This window comes from Carlito syrichta, unplaced genomic scaffold, assembly GCF_000164805.1.
Source record: "Carlito syrichta isolate Samal-C Ts95f unplaced genomic scaffold, Tarsius_syrichta-2.0.1 Scaffold301952, whole genome shotgun sequence".
In the NCBI taxonomy this organism is placed as follows: domain Eukaryota; kingdom Metazoa; phylum Chordata; class Mammalia; order Primates; family Tarsiidae; genus Carlito; species Carlito syrichta.
In genome coordinates this window covers 194,012-210,371 of record NW_007246048.1, presented here as the reverse complement: position 1 = coordinate 210,371, position 16,360 = coordinate 194,012, and the positions used below count along the sequence as shown (strand labels likewise).

Here is a 16,360-nt window from a genome sequence, read left to right as displayed (position 1 = left end):
TTGAGCAGGAGTCTCACTCTGTTGCCCAGGTGGGAGGGCAGTGGCACTCTCATGGCCACTGCAGCCTTGACCTGCTGGGCTTAGGCAATCCTTCTGCCTCAGCCTTTCAAGTAGCTGGAACTACAGGCACACATTACCATGCCGGGCTTATTTTTTGATTTATTGTAGAGACAAGGTCTCACCAAGTTGCCCAGGTTGGTCTCGAACCCCCAGACTCAGGCAATCTTCTCACCTCGGCCTACCAAAGTGCTGGGATTATAGGCTGAACCACCACACCTGGCCCTATTTTGTTAGTTCTTAAAGCAATATTTATATATTAGTTTTCCTTTACGTCATGAAAATTCTCAAACATATAAGCCCCCAGGTTCCAATCCCCCAGTTTCCAGGTCATCAACATATAGCCACTGTATTTTCTCTGACCCCCAGAAACTATACACCAAACACACATACACATCCACACAGAGGATTGTTTTAAAAGTAAACACAAGACATGATATATAATTTTATCTGCCAATAAATAATTTTTATGGTAAAAGTAATATAAAGTTCATTGTGGAAAATATTGGCAGTAATAAGGACAATGGTAGAAACTCACCTGTAATTCCAAGGTAACTTTTGTTTATATTTTGCTATATTTTGCGATATATCCACCTTTATACATGTGTTTGCAAGAATGAATCTCTCTCTCTCTCTCTCTCTCTCTCTCTCTTACAGCCACCACCTCAGCTTTTTAAGACAAAATTTGACTCACGTTGTAGAATAGGTAATATTTCATAGTCTCTTTTGTTTTGGGGGGGTTTTTGTTGTTGTTGAAGTCTCACTCTTGTCACCCAGGCTGGAGTGCAGTGGCATGCTCATAGCCACCACAGCCTCAACCTGCTGGGCTTAGGTGATCCTTCCACTTCAGTCTTCCAAGTAGCTGGAACTACAGACACAAGCCACTGTGCCCAGCTAGTTATTTTTGTGTGTGATTTATTGCAGAGACGAGGTCACCAAGTTGTCCAGGTTGGTCTCAAATCCCCGGGCTCAGGCAATCCTCTTGCCTTAGCCTCCCAAAGTGCTGGGATTACAGGCTGAGCCACCATGCCCAGCCCATAGTCTCTTTTTAAACATCTTATAGTGTGACTGTTTTCCTGTCATAAATATTCTGTTAAAATATGACTATTCCAATTTATTTTTGGGGTCAGAGTCTCACTCTGTCACCCAGGCTAGAGTTCAGTGGCATCATCACAGCTACTGTAGCCTCAACCTGCTAGGATCAGACAAACCTTCTGCCTCAGTCTTCCAAGTAGCTGAAACTACAGGCACGTACCACCATGCCTAGCTAATTTTTTGATTTATTGTAGAGATGAGGTCTCACCAAGCTTCCCAGGCTGGTCTCGAACCCCTGGGCTTAGGCAATTCTCTCATCTCAGCCTCCCAGAGTGCTGAGATTACAGGCATGAGCCATCATGCCCAGTCCAAAGTTTATGTAATAAATTTCTGACCATTGGCACATAAATCTCTTCGCAACTCTTCATCATAGACAAGCTCATTATTTTAAGTGGACTTGGCAAATCAAAGAAAAGGAAGGGAAAACAGGCAAGAGTATCAGGCATTATTCCCATGCTAAGGATTAGTTCGTGAGGTGAATCCAGGATCACACAGGTGGAAGTGATGGAGCAGGAACTTGATCTCAGGTCTGCCCAATTCTTTCCACTATTCTGCTGCATCTAAAACTATGAAAGCAGAGATATCTACCCAAATCTTTCTCCACTGTGCTTGCCTCAGGACCCTACAAATGGATTTTGGGGGACTTCAGACATAAGCAAAAGAATTACTGTTGACAAAATAAGACCAACTATGTTTGCCCTTTCAGACCCACTGGAAGAAATGCTCCCATTTGGAAAAAGCAAATGCACTCTTGGGATCTTGATTAAAGGGCACCGAGGCTGTCTCTGCATTAGGACCAGTAGGACTCCTTCTGACAGGCATTCAGTATAGAAAAGGAGTGACTGTTCATGCCCTTTGGACCATGACTTCAAGTACAACACCTCCAGAACAAGTCTGTGAAAAACAACCATTGTGATCCCCTTTGCCATGTGAGAACACAGCTAGAATGTGAGCCAGAAAGAGGGCTGTTACCAGAAACCAAATCTACCTCAGTCTTTGACTTCTCAGACTCCAAAACTGTGAGAAATAAACTTCTGATGTTTTTAAGCTAAAAAAACAAAACAAAAACAAAAAACACCATTGCTTATTCATCCATTCAATAATCTGTCTGAAAACCCAAGTAAGCATATTCAAAAGTAATCCATAAAATCATAAATATACTGAGTCTTTCACAACAATTAAAATTTGTTAGTGTATCCCTACTGAGCCCTATTAGGACTGATAAATTTTAAAAACTTATATGCAGCTATAATTGCAATTTCATTATTTTGTAAATGCAAGATCCATGTCCTAGAAACTTCTTTTCCTGTTCTTTGACAAAATCTGAGTCTTTATACTTGGAAATCATGAAAGGCAGAATAGAAAGAGCTGAAGAGACAAAATGGCTTTCCTTTTCTGGTACATATTCAGAGGATGAATTTCTTACAGAAAAATCTATCATGACGAAGTTTTGAACAAGCATTCAGTTAGATTAGGCAACATATTCTAATCAGTCTCCAGAATTGTATCAGAGGGACAATACTGTCAATTCTTCTGAAATGATAACTATTTTGACCAATTTCTTACCCTGTCAAACTGCAAAAATGTATAACAGATCTCACTCGTAGTGCAATGCCTCTCAGGTCAGCTTTCTAATTAATTTCAAGGCAATGCTGGTGGTTTTCGTTTTAAATTGTAATAAGGGACCAGGCATGATTTCAAGCACATCCGGGCAGTGTAACCTGCTTCTGACTTAAAAAGAGTGTTGGTTTCCCAACAACTTGCCTAGCTCTTAGGATTTACAAGTTCCTAAACTGAATATGATCCCTCCAGGGAATTAATGAGGTAATTAACATCTCTTTAAATCACCAAACCAGAACTACATACTGTTTTCTATCCACCTCCTCCAGTGGGTGGTCTCTACCAAGGAGAGCCATCATATTTAAAGAATATTTCTCATGAGTCTGTGACCAAACTGACACATTTGCAAACACTTTTTGAAACAGGTGCAAGGTACGTATGTATGAGTGGGGACCCCAAAAACCTGGAATTTATTTATTTAAAAATTGTGGGCCGGGCATGGTGGCTCAAGCCTGTACTTTGGGAGGCTGAGGTAAGAGGATTGCCTGAGCCCAGGGGTCTGAGAGCAGTCTGGGCAACTTGGCAGGACTTCATCTCTACAATAAATCAAAAATATTAGCGAGGTGTAGTAGCGCGTGCCTGTATTTCCAGCTACTTGAAAGGCTGAGGTGGACGGATTGCCTGAGCCTAGAAGATTGAAGTTGCAGTGGCTGTGAGCATGCCAGTGCACTCCAGCCCGGATGACAGAGTGAGACTCCAACTCAAAAAAAAAAAATTGTATATTTATTCTTACATGTTCAAACCTCAGTCACCTTCAAAGTACTCTCTGTCTGATGTAATATACCTACTGAGATGCTTTTTCCACTGCTCAAAACTCATCAATTTTGATGCCTTTTATGCTTCTGCTGTTTTTTGTTTCACCTCTTCTACATTGGCAAAACATTTCCCTGTGAGGACTTTTATGATCCAGGAAAACAAACAAAAAAAGGTGAGGTGAAATCAGGTGAATAGGGAGGGTGGGACAGGGGCTCATGCTAAACATACAGCATGGTTTGGGCAAGTGCACTTGAAAATCACCCATCATGAAATGGGCAGATGTTTTGAAAGAATCTCCAAAAAAAATTCACCGAGGCTAAACGCAACGTCTCACAACAATGCTAGCTGATACACTGATGTCAATGGGTTCCTAGAACACATATCTAGCAGGGAAGCCTGTATTACAAGGGACCTATCTTCAAAAATTAATTGGTTTTTATTCGGGAGGGTCCCCTCTCATATATCCGAATGGAGTTGGATTAAATGAACACATTTAATAATATACACTGTACTACATGAATTTTAGGCTAGTCTTAAATTATGGAAGTAGAATAATCAAAATTCCATAATACAGAAACAGAATAATCTTTTTTTTTTTTTTTTTGAGTTGGAGTCTCACTCTGTCGCCCAGACTGGAGTACAGTGGTCGCTCCCAGCCACCGCAGCCTCGACCTGCTGGGTTCCGGGGATCCTTCCGCCTCAGCCTTCCAAGTAGCTGGAACTACTGACGTGCACTACCACGCCCGGTTAATTTTTTTTTATTTATTGTAGAGATGAGGTCTTACCAAGTTGCCGAGGCAGGTCTCGAACCCGCGGGCTCAGGCAATCCACTCACTTCAGCCTCCCAAGGAGCGGGATTACAGGCTGAGCCACCGAGCCCAGCTCCAGAATAATCTTTCAATCTGGACAAAATGACTGAGTTTGAGCATCAAGTGTGGGAAACCAGCTTCTGTCAGAATTATGAACTAGAATGTGAAGTCACAAAGATTTTTTTTTTTTTGGAGTCGGAGTCTCACTCTGTTGCCCAACTGGAATGCAGTGGTACGCTCACAGCCACTGTGGCCTTGACCTGCTGGACTCAGGCGATCTTTCTACCTCAGCCTTCCAAGTATTTGGAACTTTAGGTACATGAAGCCACACCCGGCTAATTTTTTAATTTATTGTCTACAACTTGGTCTCGCCAAGTTGCCCAGGCTGGTCTCAAACACCTCAGCAAGATTTTTGAGCAAAAAAAAAAAAAGATTTTTGAGCATCTCAATTCTCACAGTTGGCTAAAATGCACAGTAAAGAAATAGCACATTGCTAAAGTGAATACTAAAGGAGACAAAAGACATAAGACAAAAGACAAGGTCCTTATGTCTTAAAAAACACAAGCTTGACAAGGTCCTTGTGTTCCTGGCCTGGCTCCAATGTGGCTTGGCCAGTATCTCCTTCCCTTGATACTTGCCCCTAAAAATGTTGACTTAGTAAAATTCAGATGGTGTGACCTCTAGTCTGCGTTGGCCAGATATAGCCTGCTTTAATAATAACTTTACTCAAAACTTCAAAAAACACAGATGTTAATAGTTTTACTTAAACTCACAAAAAACAAAGATGTTAGTGCTATAATAAGCTTGCCAAAAAAGTCACAAACATTAACCTTTTCCCAGCTGATGCTAACATTAAGATATTTCTTGTTTATATAGTTTTGTCCTATATAAAAAACATGCTATAAAAATAAACTTACTGCCGAGCTCGGTGGCTCAGCCTATAACCCTGCACCTTTGGGAGGCTGAGGTGAGTGGATTGCCTGAGCCCGCGGATTCAAGACCCGCCTGGGCAGGCAAGACCTCATCTCTACAATAAATCAAAAAAAATTAGCCGGGCGTGGTAGCGTGCGCCTGTAGGTCCAGCTACTTGGAAGGCTGAGGTGGAAGAATCGCCGGGGCCCAGCAGGTCGAGGCTGCGGTGGCTGGGAGCGGCCACTGCACTCCAGCCTGGGCAACAGAGTGAGACTCCAACTCAAAATAAATAAATAAATAAATAAAGCAGATTGATTCTTTAAATAAATAAATAAATAAATAAACTTACTCTCACCTATTGAGGAGAGAGATCTCCCAATTCCACTGTCTCTTTGTCTTTCTTTTCTCATTCCCTCCCCGCAATTCAGGCCCTACTCACCGGAGACTAGACCTCCACAGAATATACTGTCTTTCGATAACCTTGCTGTCTACCTAGCTGGAAGCACTGCTCTTAACTGGCACACATTACTCACCTCTCCAAATCCGCCTTTTCCTAGAACTCTGTAATGTCTAAACGTGTTCTTTGTTACTGGTTGCCTAATGAATTAAAAAAAAAGTTTCAGGTCTCACATGGCATTTTTTTTTTAGATTAGAAAATATAGTTTATTTAAAAACTAAATTAGAAAGAGGGTGGGGGGAGAGAGAGATAGAGAAACAGGAGATTTACCTCCCCAAGGCAGGGGAGGGTGCCAAAGCTTAAGAAAACATGGCCAGGTCATAGTTCAAAGGGCACATGGTCACACCATAGCTTAGCAAGGCAATGGCCCTCAAGGTTATTTTAAAGCAGAAAGCCTACCCATGCTTGTCTTAGCATTATTTATTGAACTGTACTGCTCAAAGGGAAGGCCCAAGACAAAGGCTCTCTCTTATCTTTGCTGAGGGACTATGGCTCCCTCTCTCTAGTGGGAAAGCTCTCAACTTGCATGAGGAGCAATTAATCTTAATTAACATTAAGATTTATTGAAAATGCTGAGCCGGGTTCGGTGGCTCAGCCTGTAATCCCGCACTTTGGGAGGCTGAGGTGAATGGATTGCCTGAGCCCGCAAGTTCGAGACCCGCCTGGGCAACTTGGCGAGACCACATCTCTACAATAAATTAAAAAATCAGCCAGGCATGGTAGCGTGTGCCTGTAATTCCAGCTACTCAGAAGGCTGAGGCAGAAGGATCGCCGGAGCCCAGCAGGTCGAGGCTGCGGTGGCCGGGAGCGGCCACTGCTCTCCAGTCTGGGAGACAGAGTGAGACTCTAACTCAAAAAAAAAAAGAACATGCTGAAGCAAGAGGCAGAACAGTCCAATTATCCTTGCTAACTAAAGAAAGCTCTGCAATCAGGCAGGACTAGGAAATATTTATAACTTATGGTACAGTCTTAGTCTATGAGTATTTTCCTGGGAATTTTCCCAAATTAAAACATTTCTGAGCAAGGCTCAGTGGCTCAGCCTGTAATCCCGTGCCTTTGGGAGGCTGAGGTGAGTGGATTGCCTGTGAGCCCACGGGTTCGAGACCCGCCTGGGCAGTGAGACCGCATCTCTACAATAAATCAAAAAAATCAGCTGGGCATGGTAGCACATGCCTGTAATTCCGGCTACTTGGAAGGCTGAGGCGGAAGAATCACTGGAGCCCAGCAGGTCGAGGCTGTGGTGGCCGGGAGCGGCCACTGCACTCCAGTCTGGGCGACAGAGTGAGACTCCAACTCAAAAAAAAAAAAAATTTCTGAACATTTTAAAATATAGGTACAAGGTACATGTGTGTTCAAATAGAGATGAGTTATATATGCATATTTAATAAAGTACTCTGTACTATATGAATTTCAGGGCTCTGAATCTGTCAAAGCTGTTAAGAAAAAATGACATATATACATACATATATATACAGCATGTACTATCCTTTGAAAAAAGAACCTCGAAAAAGATGTTTATACAAACATCTCAAAAGAAGCATGCGTGAGCTAGAACTGGAAATTTAATCAATGTAATGGTAATAATAGTAACAATAACACTAGCAGTAGCTAATACTTCTTGAGCACTTATTTTGTACACCAAACATTGTGTTATAAGCATTGCACACAGATTTCCCAGATAATCCTGCAACAGTCCAATAAAGTAGATTCTACAGTTACCTCTTATTTGTAGAACAAGGACCGACCTGAAACTCATACAGTCTAAGTCACTTGCCTGAGGCCACACAGCCAGTAAAAAAGACTGAGCAGGGACTTAGACTGCAGTCTCACCCACTATATCTAAGATATGTTTCATTTTCCAGTCACTGTACCACCAGGGCTAACTGCTATTTTAAATAGAGAAAACAAGCCGGGCTCAGTGGCTCAGCCTGTAAACCCACGCCTTGGGAGGCTGAGGTGAGTGGATTGCCTGAGCCCGTGGGTTCGAGACCCGCCTGGGCAACTTGGCGAGAAATAAAAGTAAATAAATAAATTTAAAAATTAGCCGGGCGTGGTAGCGCACATCTGTAGTTCCAGCTACTCGGAAGGCTGAGGCGGAAGGATCGCCGGAGCCCAGCAGGTTGAGGCTGCGGTGGCTGGGAGCAGCCACTGCACTCCAGTCTGAGCGACAGAGTGAGACTCCAACTCAAAATAAATAAATAGATAAATAAATAAATAAATAGAGAAAACAGTCAATTAAATTACAAAAAATTATATAATGCCTATGAATAATTTCTGTACAAAAATATCATATACAATTCATGATTTTTTTTTTTTTTTTGAGCCAGAGTCTCACTCTGTCATCCAGGCTGGAGCACAGTGGCATGTTCACGGCTACTGTAGCCTTGACCTGCTGGGCTCAGGCAATCCTTCTGCCTCAGCCTTCCAAGTAGCTAGAACTACAGGCCCAGCTCACTTTTTTATATATTGTAGAGATGAGCTCTCGCCATGTTGCCCAGGCTGGTCTCAAACCCATGGGCTCAGGCAATCCTCTCGCCTCAGCCTCCCTAAGTGCTAGGATTACAGGTATGAACCACTGTACCTGACCAATTCATGATTTCTAATAGTATTTGACAGATCGAAATGTATACATCAATCAATATGCATTATGAGAAGTTACTACTTGTTTTACTGAGGGTTTTTTTTTTTTAAGAGATAGGGTCTCACTATGTTGCCTAGGTTGAAGTATAGCGGCTATTCACAGACACGAATGTTACTACAGTCTACAGCCTTAAACGTGTGGGCTCAAGTGATCCTTCTACCTCAGCCTCCTGAGTAACTGGAACTACAAATACATGTCACCTTTATCAGCTTTTATTGAGTTTTAAAATAGTACATACCTCTCCAGCCATTTCCACTGTAAAAACTGAGAAAAATATGAGCTTTCTTGGTAATCTTCAAATGGTTTCCCTTTTAGATAGTTATGGACAATCCTAGAAAAAGATTTCATGTAATTATATATACTTGCTGCATTACAATGTAAAAATAACTGTTTTAGTGCATTAATGAGCACCAAATATGGACAAGTCAATCATTACACACAATTCAATATATTGAATTTGCAATTATAGAAGTCCATATCAGGCTCCAAAGCTATCAGTGAAAATAGCCATGATATAGCAATGAAAATAAATAACAGAAGGAGGCACCCTTTCCTGAGGGAACTGAGGTAAGTTATTTGACCTCCTTGGCCTCAGTTTCTCCTTTTGAAAAATAGGGATAATAATCATCCCTACCTCTCAGGGTTATGGTGAGTGGTAAATGAATTTATATATATATATATATATATATATATATTTTTTTTTTTTTTTTTTTTGAGTTGGAGTCTCACTCGTCGTCCAAGCTGGAGTGCACTGGCATGCTCATGGCCACCGCAGCCTTGATCTGCTGGGTTCAGGCAATCCTTCTGCCTCAGACTTCCAAGTAGCTGGAACTACAGATGCATGCCACCATGCCCAGCTAGTTTTTGTGTGTGTGTATGTGTGATTTATTGTAGAGACAAGGTCTCAGCAAGTTGGTCAGCCTGGTCTCAAACCCCTGGGCTCAGGCAATCTTCTTGCCTCAGCCTCCCAAACTGCTGGGATTACTGACTGAGTCACTTCACCCGGCCGAATTAATACCTCTAAAACATTTATTATAGTTGTATTATTACTATTTCATGTTTCTTAGTGCACATGTACAAGAAACAGTTTAAGATATGTACATGCCCAGAGGAGGGATTTGAAGAACAAAGGTATGGACTGAATACTGGCCCCTCCTGGTTTCTCTGACATCCCACAAAAAGAGATGAAGACTGGCAAGGTGGCGATGGGACAGGTTGGATTGTGAGAGTCTCCACAAAAGCGAGTGTCCATAAAGACTCCCTGCATGAGTGAGTACATGTCGGGGTGAGTGAAAGTCCATCTAAGGGGAGACTTGGTTTCATGCACCCGGGGCCCTCCTGCGGAGGTGACTACAACCCCTCACCACCCTGAGATTAAAGCTGCTGGGATGCAGGATCATCTGCTGCTCTCGGTACTCTCCTGAGAAAAGCCTGCCAAATACAGCTGATTCTCATCACCTGGCACCCAGCCCACACCACCACCTGTGATCTAGAGACCCAGATCCGTGGAAAGAGAAGATGGGAAGAACTGGAGAGGAGCCCCACCACGAGTAAGGAAATGCCAACCAGAGCCATTTTCTCTGTCCTGGGCCCAGACAGAAACCTGCATTGCCCTGCCCAGTTCCACCCAGCCTCCAACTTGGGACTTAGAGGTTATCTCATCAAACTCGTAGTGACAGAAGCCCCTCCCCAAGCTGGATCAGACACAGACACATAAGATCTGAGTGGGAGACTTGACAGGCAGCAAGCTGGTTGAGTCCAGTTCTGATCCACCCTCCTCCCACAGTAGGCCTGGGGCATCTGAGAGCAACCCTATCAGCCAGCACTGAGAGCAGAGGAGAGGAGCTGGAGAGCAGAGCGGAAAGGAATTTGGACTTACAGGAATGACCTCAGAGCGGGGGTTTTTTGGTTTGTTTGTGTTTGCTTGTTTTTTGTTTGTTTTTGTTTTAGTTTTTTTCTCTTTCCGTTTCTGATTACGCTTTCATACTTGCTCTGTTTCTGTTATTTTATTGGTGTGTGTGTGTGTGTGTGTGTGTGTGTGTGTTGGAGTCTTACTCTGTTACCCAGGTTGGGGTGCAGTGGCACACTCATGGCCACCCCAGCATCGATCTTCTGTGCTCCAGTGATTCTTCCACCTTGGCCTTCCAAGTAGCTGGAACATGTGCTACCACGCCAGGCTATTTTTTATTTTATTGTAGAGATGAGGTCTCATCAAGTTGTCTGGGCTGCCCTCAAACCCACGGGCTCAGGCAACCCACTTGCCTTGGCCTCCCAAAGTGCTGGGATTACAGGCTGAGCCACCAAGCCCAGCCATTTATTGCTTTTTTTTTTGGAGTTTCTGTTTGCGTACTGGTATTTTTGAGGGAGAGTACATCAGTGGGGGGTGGGAGGGAGGTTGTTGGTTTCTGTATTTGTATGATTGTATGTTTTAGTTGTTTTTTGGTTTTTTTTGAGTTGGAGTCTCACTCTGTCGCCGAGACTGGAGTGCAGTGGCCGCTCCCAGCCACCGCAGCCTCGACCTGCTGAGCTCCGGCAATTCTTCCGCCTCAGCCTTCCAAGTAGCCGGAATTATAGGCATGTCCTACCACATCTGGCTGATTTTTTGATTTATCGTAGAGATGAGGTGTCGCTGCCCAGGCGGGTCTCGAACCCGTGGGCTCAGGCAATCCACTCACCTCAGCCTCCCAAAGGCGCAGGATTACAGGCTGAGCCACTGAGCCCGGCTTGTTTTAGTTTTTTTTTTTTAGCTTTACTGTCTTTATGTCTCTTTTCATTTGTTAGTTGGTACATGTGTTTGTTTTCCCTCTTATTCTTCTCTCTCTCCACCTTCCTCTCATCCCCCTTTCTCTTTCCACTCTTTTCCTTTTGCTTACATCATTTTGCTTTCAGAGGGCAAACATATACCTCCACTGCATGGACAGATTGTAAGGCAGTGAGAAGCAGGTTCCAGGGGGCCCATACACCTGTCAGCAGATACTGGGGATCTGCAGATGGTTTCTGAATCATAGCTCCCTCCTCAATTAAATCTCAAAAATGCAAAAAATACAGCCCCCCTCCCCTACCCACAGTCCAGTTTCAGAATTGAACAAAGCCAGAGGATCAACTTAAGGAAGAATAGGAGATTGAGCAAACAGAAGTAAAAGTTACCCCCCATCCCTGAACAACAGAATTAAAGAAGATGGGGAAAAAATGAGGGAGGAAAATCTACACAAATGAAAAAAAAACCGAAAGAAGAATATGGGAGGTCAGCCACTGAGAATAGAGACTTTGGAACATAAACAATGAAGGGCCCCCAGAATGACTGGTCTCAAACCACAAACTCAGATATCAAGACATTAATAGAGAGAATAAGTAGAACCGAGGAGAGACAAGAGGAAAGAATGAAGGTATTGATAAATGAGATAACAGCAATAAAGATATAGTGAATGAAATAAATAACAAACTGATAGGCATGGAAAGCAGAATTAGCCAAGCAGAAGAAAGAATCTCAGAGCTTGAGGACCAAAATATGGAACTAACCCAAACTGCCAAAAACATAGAAAAGAAGCTTAAAAAGACAGAGTAGGCTGGGCTTGGTGGCTCAGCCTGTAATCCTAGCACTTTGGGAGGCCGAGGCGAGTGGATTGCCTGAGCCCACAGGTTAAAGACCCATCCAGACACCTTGGCGAGACCTCATCTCTACAATAAATCAAAAATTAGCCAGGCATGGTAGCGTGCGCCTGTAGCTCTGGCTCTTTGGAAGGCTGAGGCGGAAGGATCACCAGAGTCCAGGTCGAGGCTGCAGTGGCCAGAGGCATGCCACTGCCACTCCAGTCTGGGTGACAGAGTGAAACTGCAACTCAAAAAAAAAAAAAAAAAAACCACACACAGAGCAAAACTTTCAAGAGATGAGCAATTATTTTAAGAGGCTGAACCTAAGATTAATTAGACTTCCTAAGGCAGAAAGAGAGACAGAGACCACCCTGGAACAAACATTCCATGAAATTACCAAGAAAACTTCCCTTATCTCATCAGTGACACGACCATTCAAATACTAGAGAATCCCTGCAAGACGACAAATGAGTAGACCAACTCCTAGATGCACAGTAATTTGCCTACACAAAGAAGGTATAAAAAAAAAAATCCTAAAGACAGCAAGGGAAAAAGGTCAGACTACCTACAGGGGAAGACCAATTAGAATAACAGCAAACTTATCCACAGAAACACTTCAGGCGGGGAGAGCTTGGCACCAAATCTTCAAAGTTCTCAGAGATAAACAATTTCAACCAAGAATTACCCACCAAGCTAAACTAAGCTTCAGTGGTGATGGAGAATTAAAATGTTTCCCAGATGTTCAATCCCTAAGAGTTTATGCTGCCTCCAGACCAGCTCTACAAGAAATATTTAAGTATTAAACACAGAAGAAAGAAATAATAGAATGACAATGCCCTTCGCAAGAATGCAGGAAAAAGGTTGAAAACATACATGAATCCACCCAAAAATCAAAAGAAAGAAAACAAACAGCAACAACAAAATCAAACTCTATAAGAACCTCATGACAGGGATAAACTCTCACATTTTAATAATTAGCCTGAATGTGAATAGACTAAATGCACCACTGACAAGACATAGAATGACAAAATGGATAAAATACAATGAGGCAGCAATATATTGTCTCCAAGAGACTCATCTCACCAGAGAGGACACTCACAGACTCAAAGTAAGAGGACAGGAAACAAAATTTCAGGTAAACGGAACACAAAAGAAAGCAGGAGTCACAATCTTAATATCAGACAAAATATCCTTTAAACTATCAAAAATTAAAAAAGATACAGAAAGTCATTACATAATGATAAAAGGTTCAGTCCAGCAACAAGAAATATCCATCCTAAACATATATCCTAAACATATATGCACCCAACATAGGTGCACCAACTTTCATAAAGCAGCTTCTAGGTAAACTTAAAAAAAATATTGACTCTAACACTATCATAGCTCAGGACTTAAATACCCCCGACTCATGACCCTAGACAGATCATCAAGACAAAAAATCAACAAGGAGATCCAGAACGTGACACTTGACCAAATTGATACCTACAGAACATTCCACCCAACAGCCATGGAATATACATTCTTATTCATCATCACATGGAATGAACTCACACATCCTCAGCCATAAATGAAGCATAAAAAATATCACAAGACTGAAATCATGCCATGTACCTTCTCAGACCAGTGGAATAAAAATAAATATCAACACCAACAAAGTTCCCCAAAACCCACAAAGACATGGACACTAAACAGCATGATGCTAAGCAACTCCTGGGTCAACATGGAAATCAAAACAGAGATTAAAAGATACCTGAAAACAAATGAAAATGACGAAACATCTTACCAAACCTCTGGGATGCCATGAAGGCAGTACTAAGAGAAGAATTCATCTCTCTACAAACACACATGAAGAAAATGGAAAGATCACAAGTTAACAGCCTAACAAATCACCTAAGGGAGCTGAAAAAGCAAGACTACCAAAAGCCTAACTTCAGCAGAAGAATCCAGATCACCAAAATAAAAAACCAAATTCGGGACATAGAAGACAAAAAGATAATACAAAAAAATCAATGAAACAAAAAGCTAGTTCTTTGAAAGGATAAACAAGATTGATGGTCCCCTAGCTAGACTGACCAAGAAAAAGAGAGAAAAACCCCAAATAAACACAATCAGAAATGCAAAAGATCAAGTCACAACTGACCCTGAAGAAATCCAAGATTATATGTACAGTATTATATGGAAACAAACTGGAAAACCTAAAGGAAATAGAGGACTTTCAGACATCAAACAACCTCCCCAAGCTGAAACAAGAAGAAATCGAGACCCTAAATAGACCAATAACAATCCAGGAAATTGACTATGTCATAAAAAAACTACCTTCAAAAAAAGGCCTGGAACAGATGGCTTTCCAGCAGAATTCTACAAAACATTCAAGGAAGAACTGATACCAATCCTACTGAAAGTATTCCAGACAACTGAGAAAGATGGAACTCTACCCAAATCATTTTACAAAGCTAACATCACTTTGATACCCAAACGAGGTAAAGATCCAACAAAGAAAGAGAACTACAGACCAATATCCTTGATGAACATAGATACTAAAATTCTCAACGAGATCCCAGCAAATCGGATTCAACAATGCATCTCAAAAATCATCCACCATGACCAAGTAGGCTTCATTCCCGGGATGCAGGGCTGGTTCAAAATTTTTTAGACCATAAACGTAATTAAATACACCAACAGATGTAAAAACAAAAACCACATGATTATACCATTAGATGTGGAAAAAGCTTTTGATAAAATCTAGCATCTCTTCTTGATAAAAACCCTAGAAAATCTAGGCACAGATGGAACATACCTCAAAATAGTAAGAGCCATCTACGAGAAACCCACAGCCAGTATACTGCTAAACAGACAAAAATTGGAACCATTTCCCCTGAAAACTGGAACAAGACAAGGATGCCCACTCTCACCTCTCCTTTTCAACATAGTTTTGGAAGTCCTAGCTATAGCAACCAGACAAGAGAAGATCAGGGGTATCCAAATAGGAAAAGAGGGAGTCAAGTTGTCCTTCTTTGCAGATAACATGATTCATAATCCAAGAGAATCTGTCAAAAACCTCCTTGCACTGATAAAGGACTTTGGCACAGTCTCAGGGTAAAAAATCAATGTGCAAAAGACAGTCACATTTCTATACACAACAATAAGCAAACAGAAACCCAAATAAGCCGGGCTCGGTGGCTCAGCCTGTAATCCCGTGCCTTTGGGAGGCTAAGGTGAGTGGATTGCCTGAGCCCGTGGGTTCGAGACCCGCCTGGGCAGCGAGACCTCATCTCTACAATAAATCAAAAAATCAGTCGGGCGTGGTAGCGCATGCCTGTAATTCCGGCTACCTGGAAGGCTGAGGTGGAAGGATCGCCGGAGCCCAGCAGGTTGAGGCTGCGGTGGCTGGGAGTGGCCACTGCACTCCAGTCTGGGCAACAGAGTGAGACTCCAACTCAAAAAAAAAAAAGAAACCCAAATAAAAAGCACAATCTTATTCACAATAGCTAGAAAAAAAAAACGAATACCTTGGCATCTTCCTAACCAGAGACATGAAAGACCTTTATAATGAGAACTACAAAACACTGCTCAAAGAAATCAAAGATGACACAAACAAATGGAAAAATATTATATGCTCATGGATTGGAATTGTTAAGATGGCCATCCTACCCAAGGCAAGCTACAGATTTAATGCAATACCCATTAAATTACCAGCAGCACTCTTCTCAGACCTGGAAACAACAATACAGGAATTCATATGGAAACATAAATGACCACGAATCACCAAAACAATCCTCAGCAAAAACAAAAACAAAACAAAGCAGGAGGTATCACACTCTAAGACTTTAAACTCTACTATGAAACTACAATAATCAAAACAGTTTGGTAATTGGTACAAGAACAGGCATATAGACCAATGGAACAGTATAGAGATTCAAGAAGCAAAACCTCAATTTCTCAACCAACTCATCTTTGATAAACCCTCCACCACCAACGACTGAGGAGAGGAAAACCTATTCAGTAAATGGTACTGGGGAAACTGACTGACCACATGCAGAAGATCAAAACAAGATCCCTACCTATCGCCATTCCCAAAAATCAACTCTAAATGGATCAAAGGCCTAAATGTAAGACCTCAAACTATAAGAAAATGCAGAATAGGCCAGGCACAGTGGTTCACACCTATAATCCCAGCACTTTGGGAGGCCGAGGTGAGAGGATTGCCTGAGCCCACGGGTTCGGGACCAGCCTGGGCAACTTGGTAAGACCTCATCTCTACAATAAATCAAAAAATTAAGCCGGGCTCGGTGGCTCAGCCTGTAATCCCATGCTCTGGGAGGCTGAGGTGAGTGGGTTGCCTCAGCCTGTGGGTTCGAGACTCACCTGGGCAACTTGGCGAGACCTCATCTCTACAATAAATCAAAAACTTAGCCGGGCGTG

At 42.3% G+C, this 16,360-nt stretch overlaps 1 protein-coding gene across 1 annotated transcript in view; it reads right to left on the bottom strand.

The window, feature by feature from the left end:
* Positions 1 to 16,360, bottom strand: part of GRK4 (G protein-coupled receptor kinase 4) — an 81,434-nt gene that overhangs the window by 30,573 nt on the left and 34,501 nt on the right. The window contains exons 6-7 of the mRNA XM_008055776.2: positions 8,586 to 8,678; positions 5,783 to 5,846 (exon numbers count right to left, since the gene is read on the bottom strand). Coding sequence (XP_008053967.2) covers positions 5,783 to 5,846; positions 8,586 to 8,678 — 157 coding nt within the window. The remainder of the gene's footprint in view (positions 1 to 5,782; positions 5,847 to 8,585; positions 8,679 to 16,360) is intronic.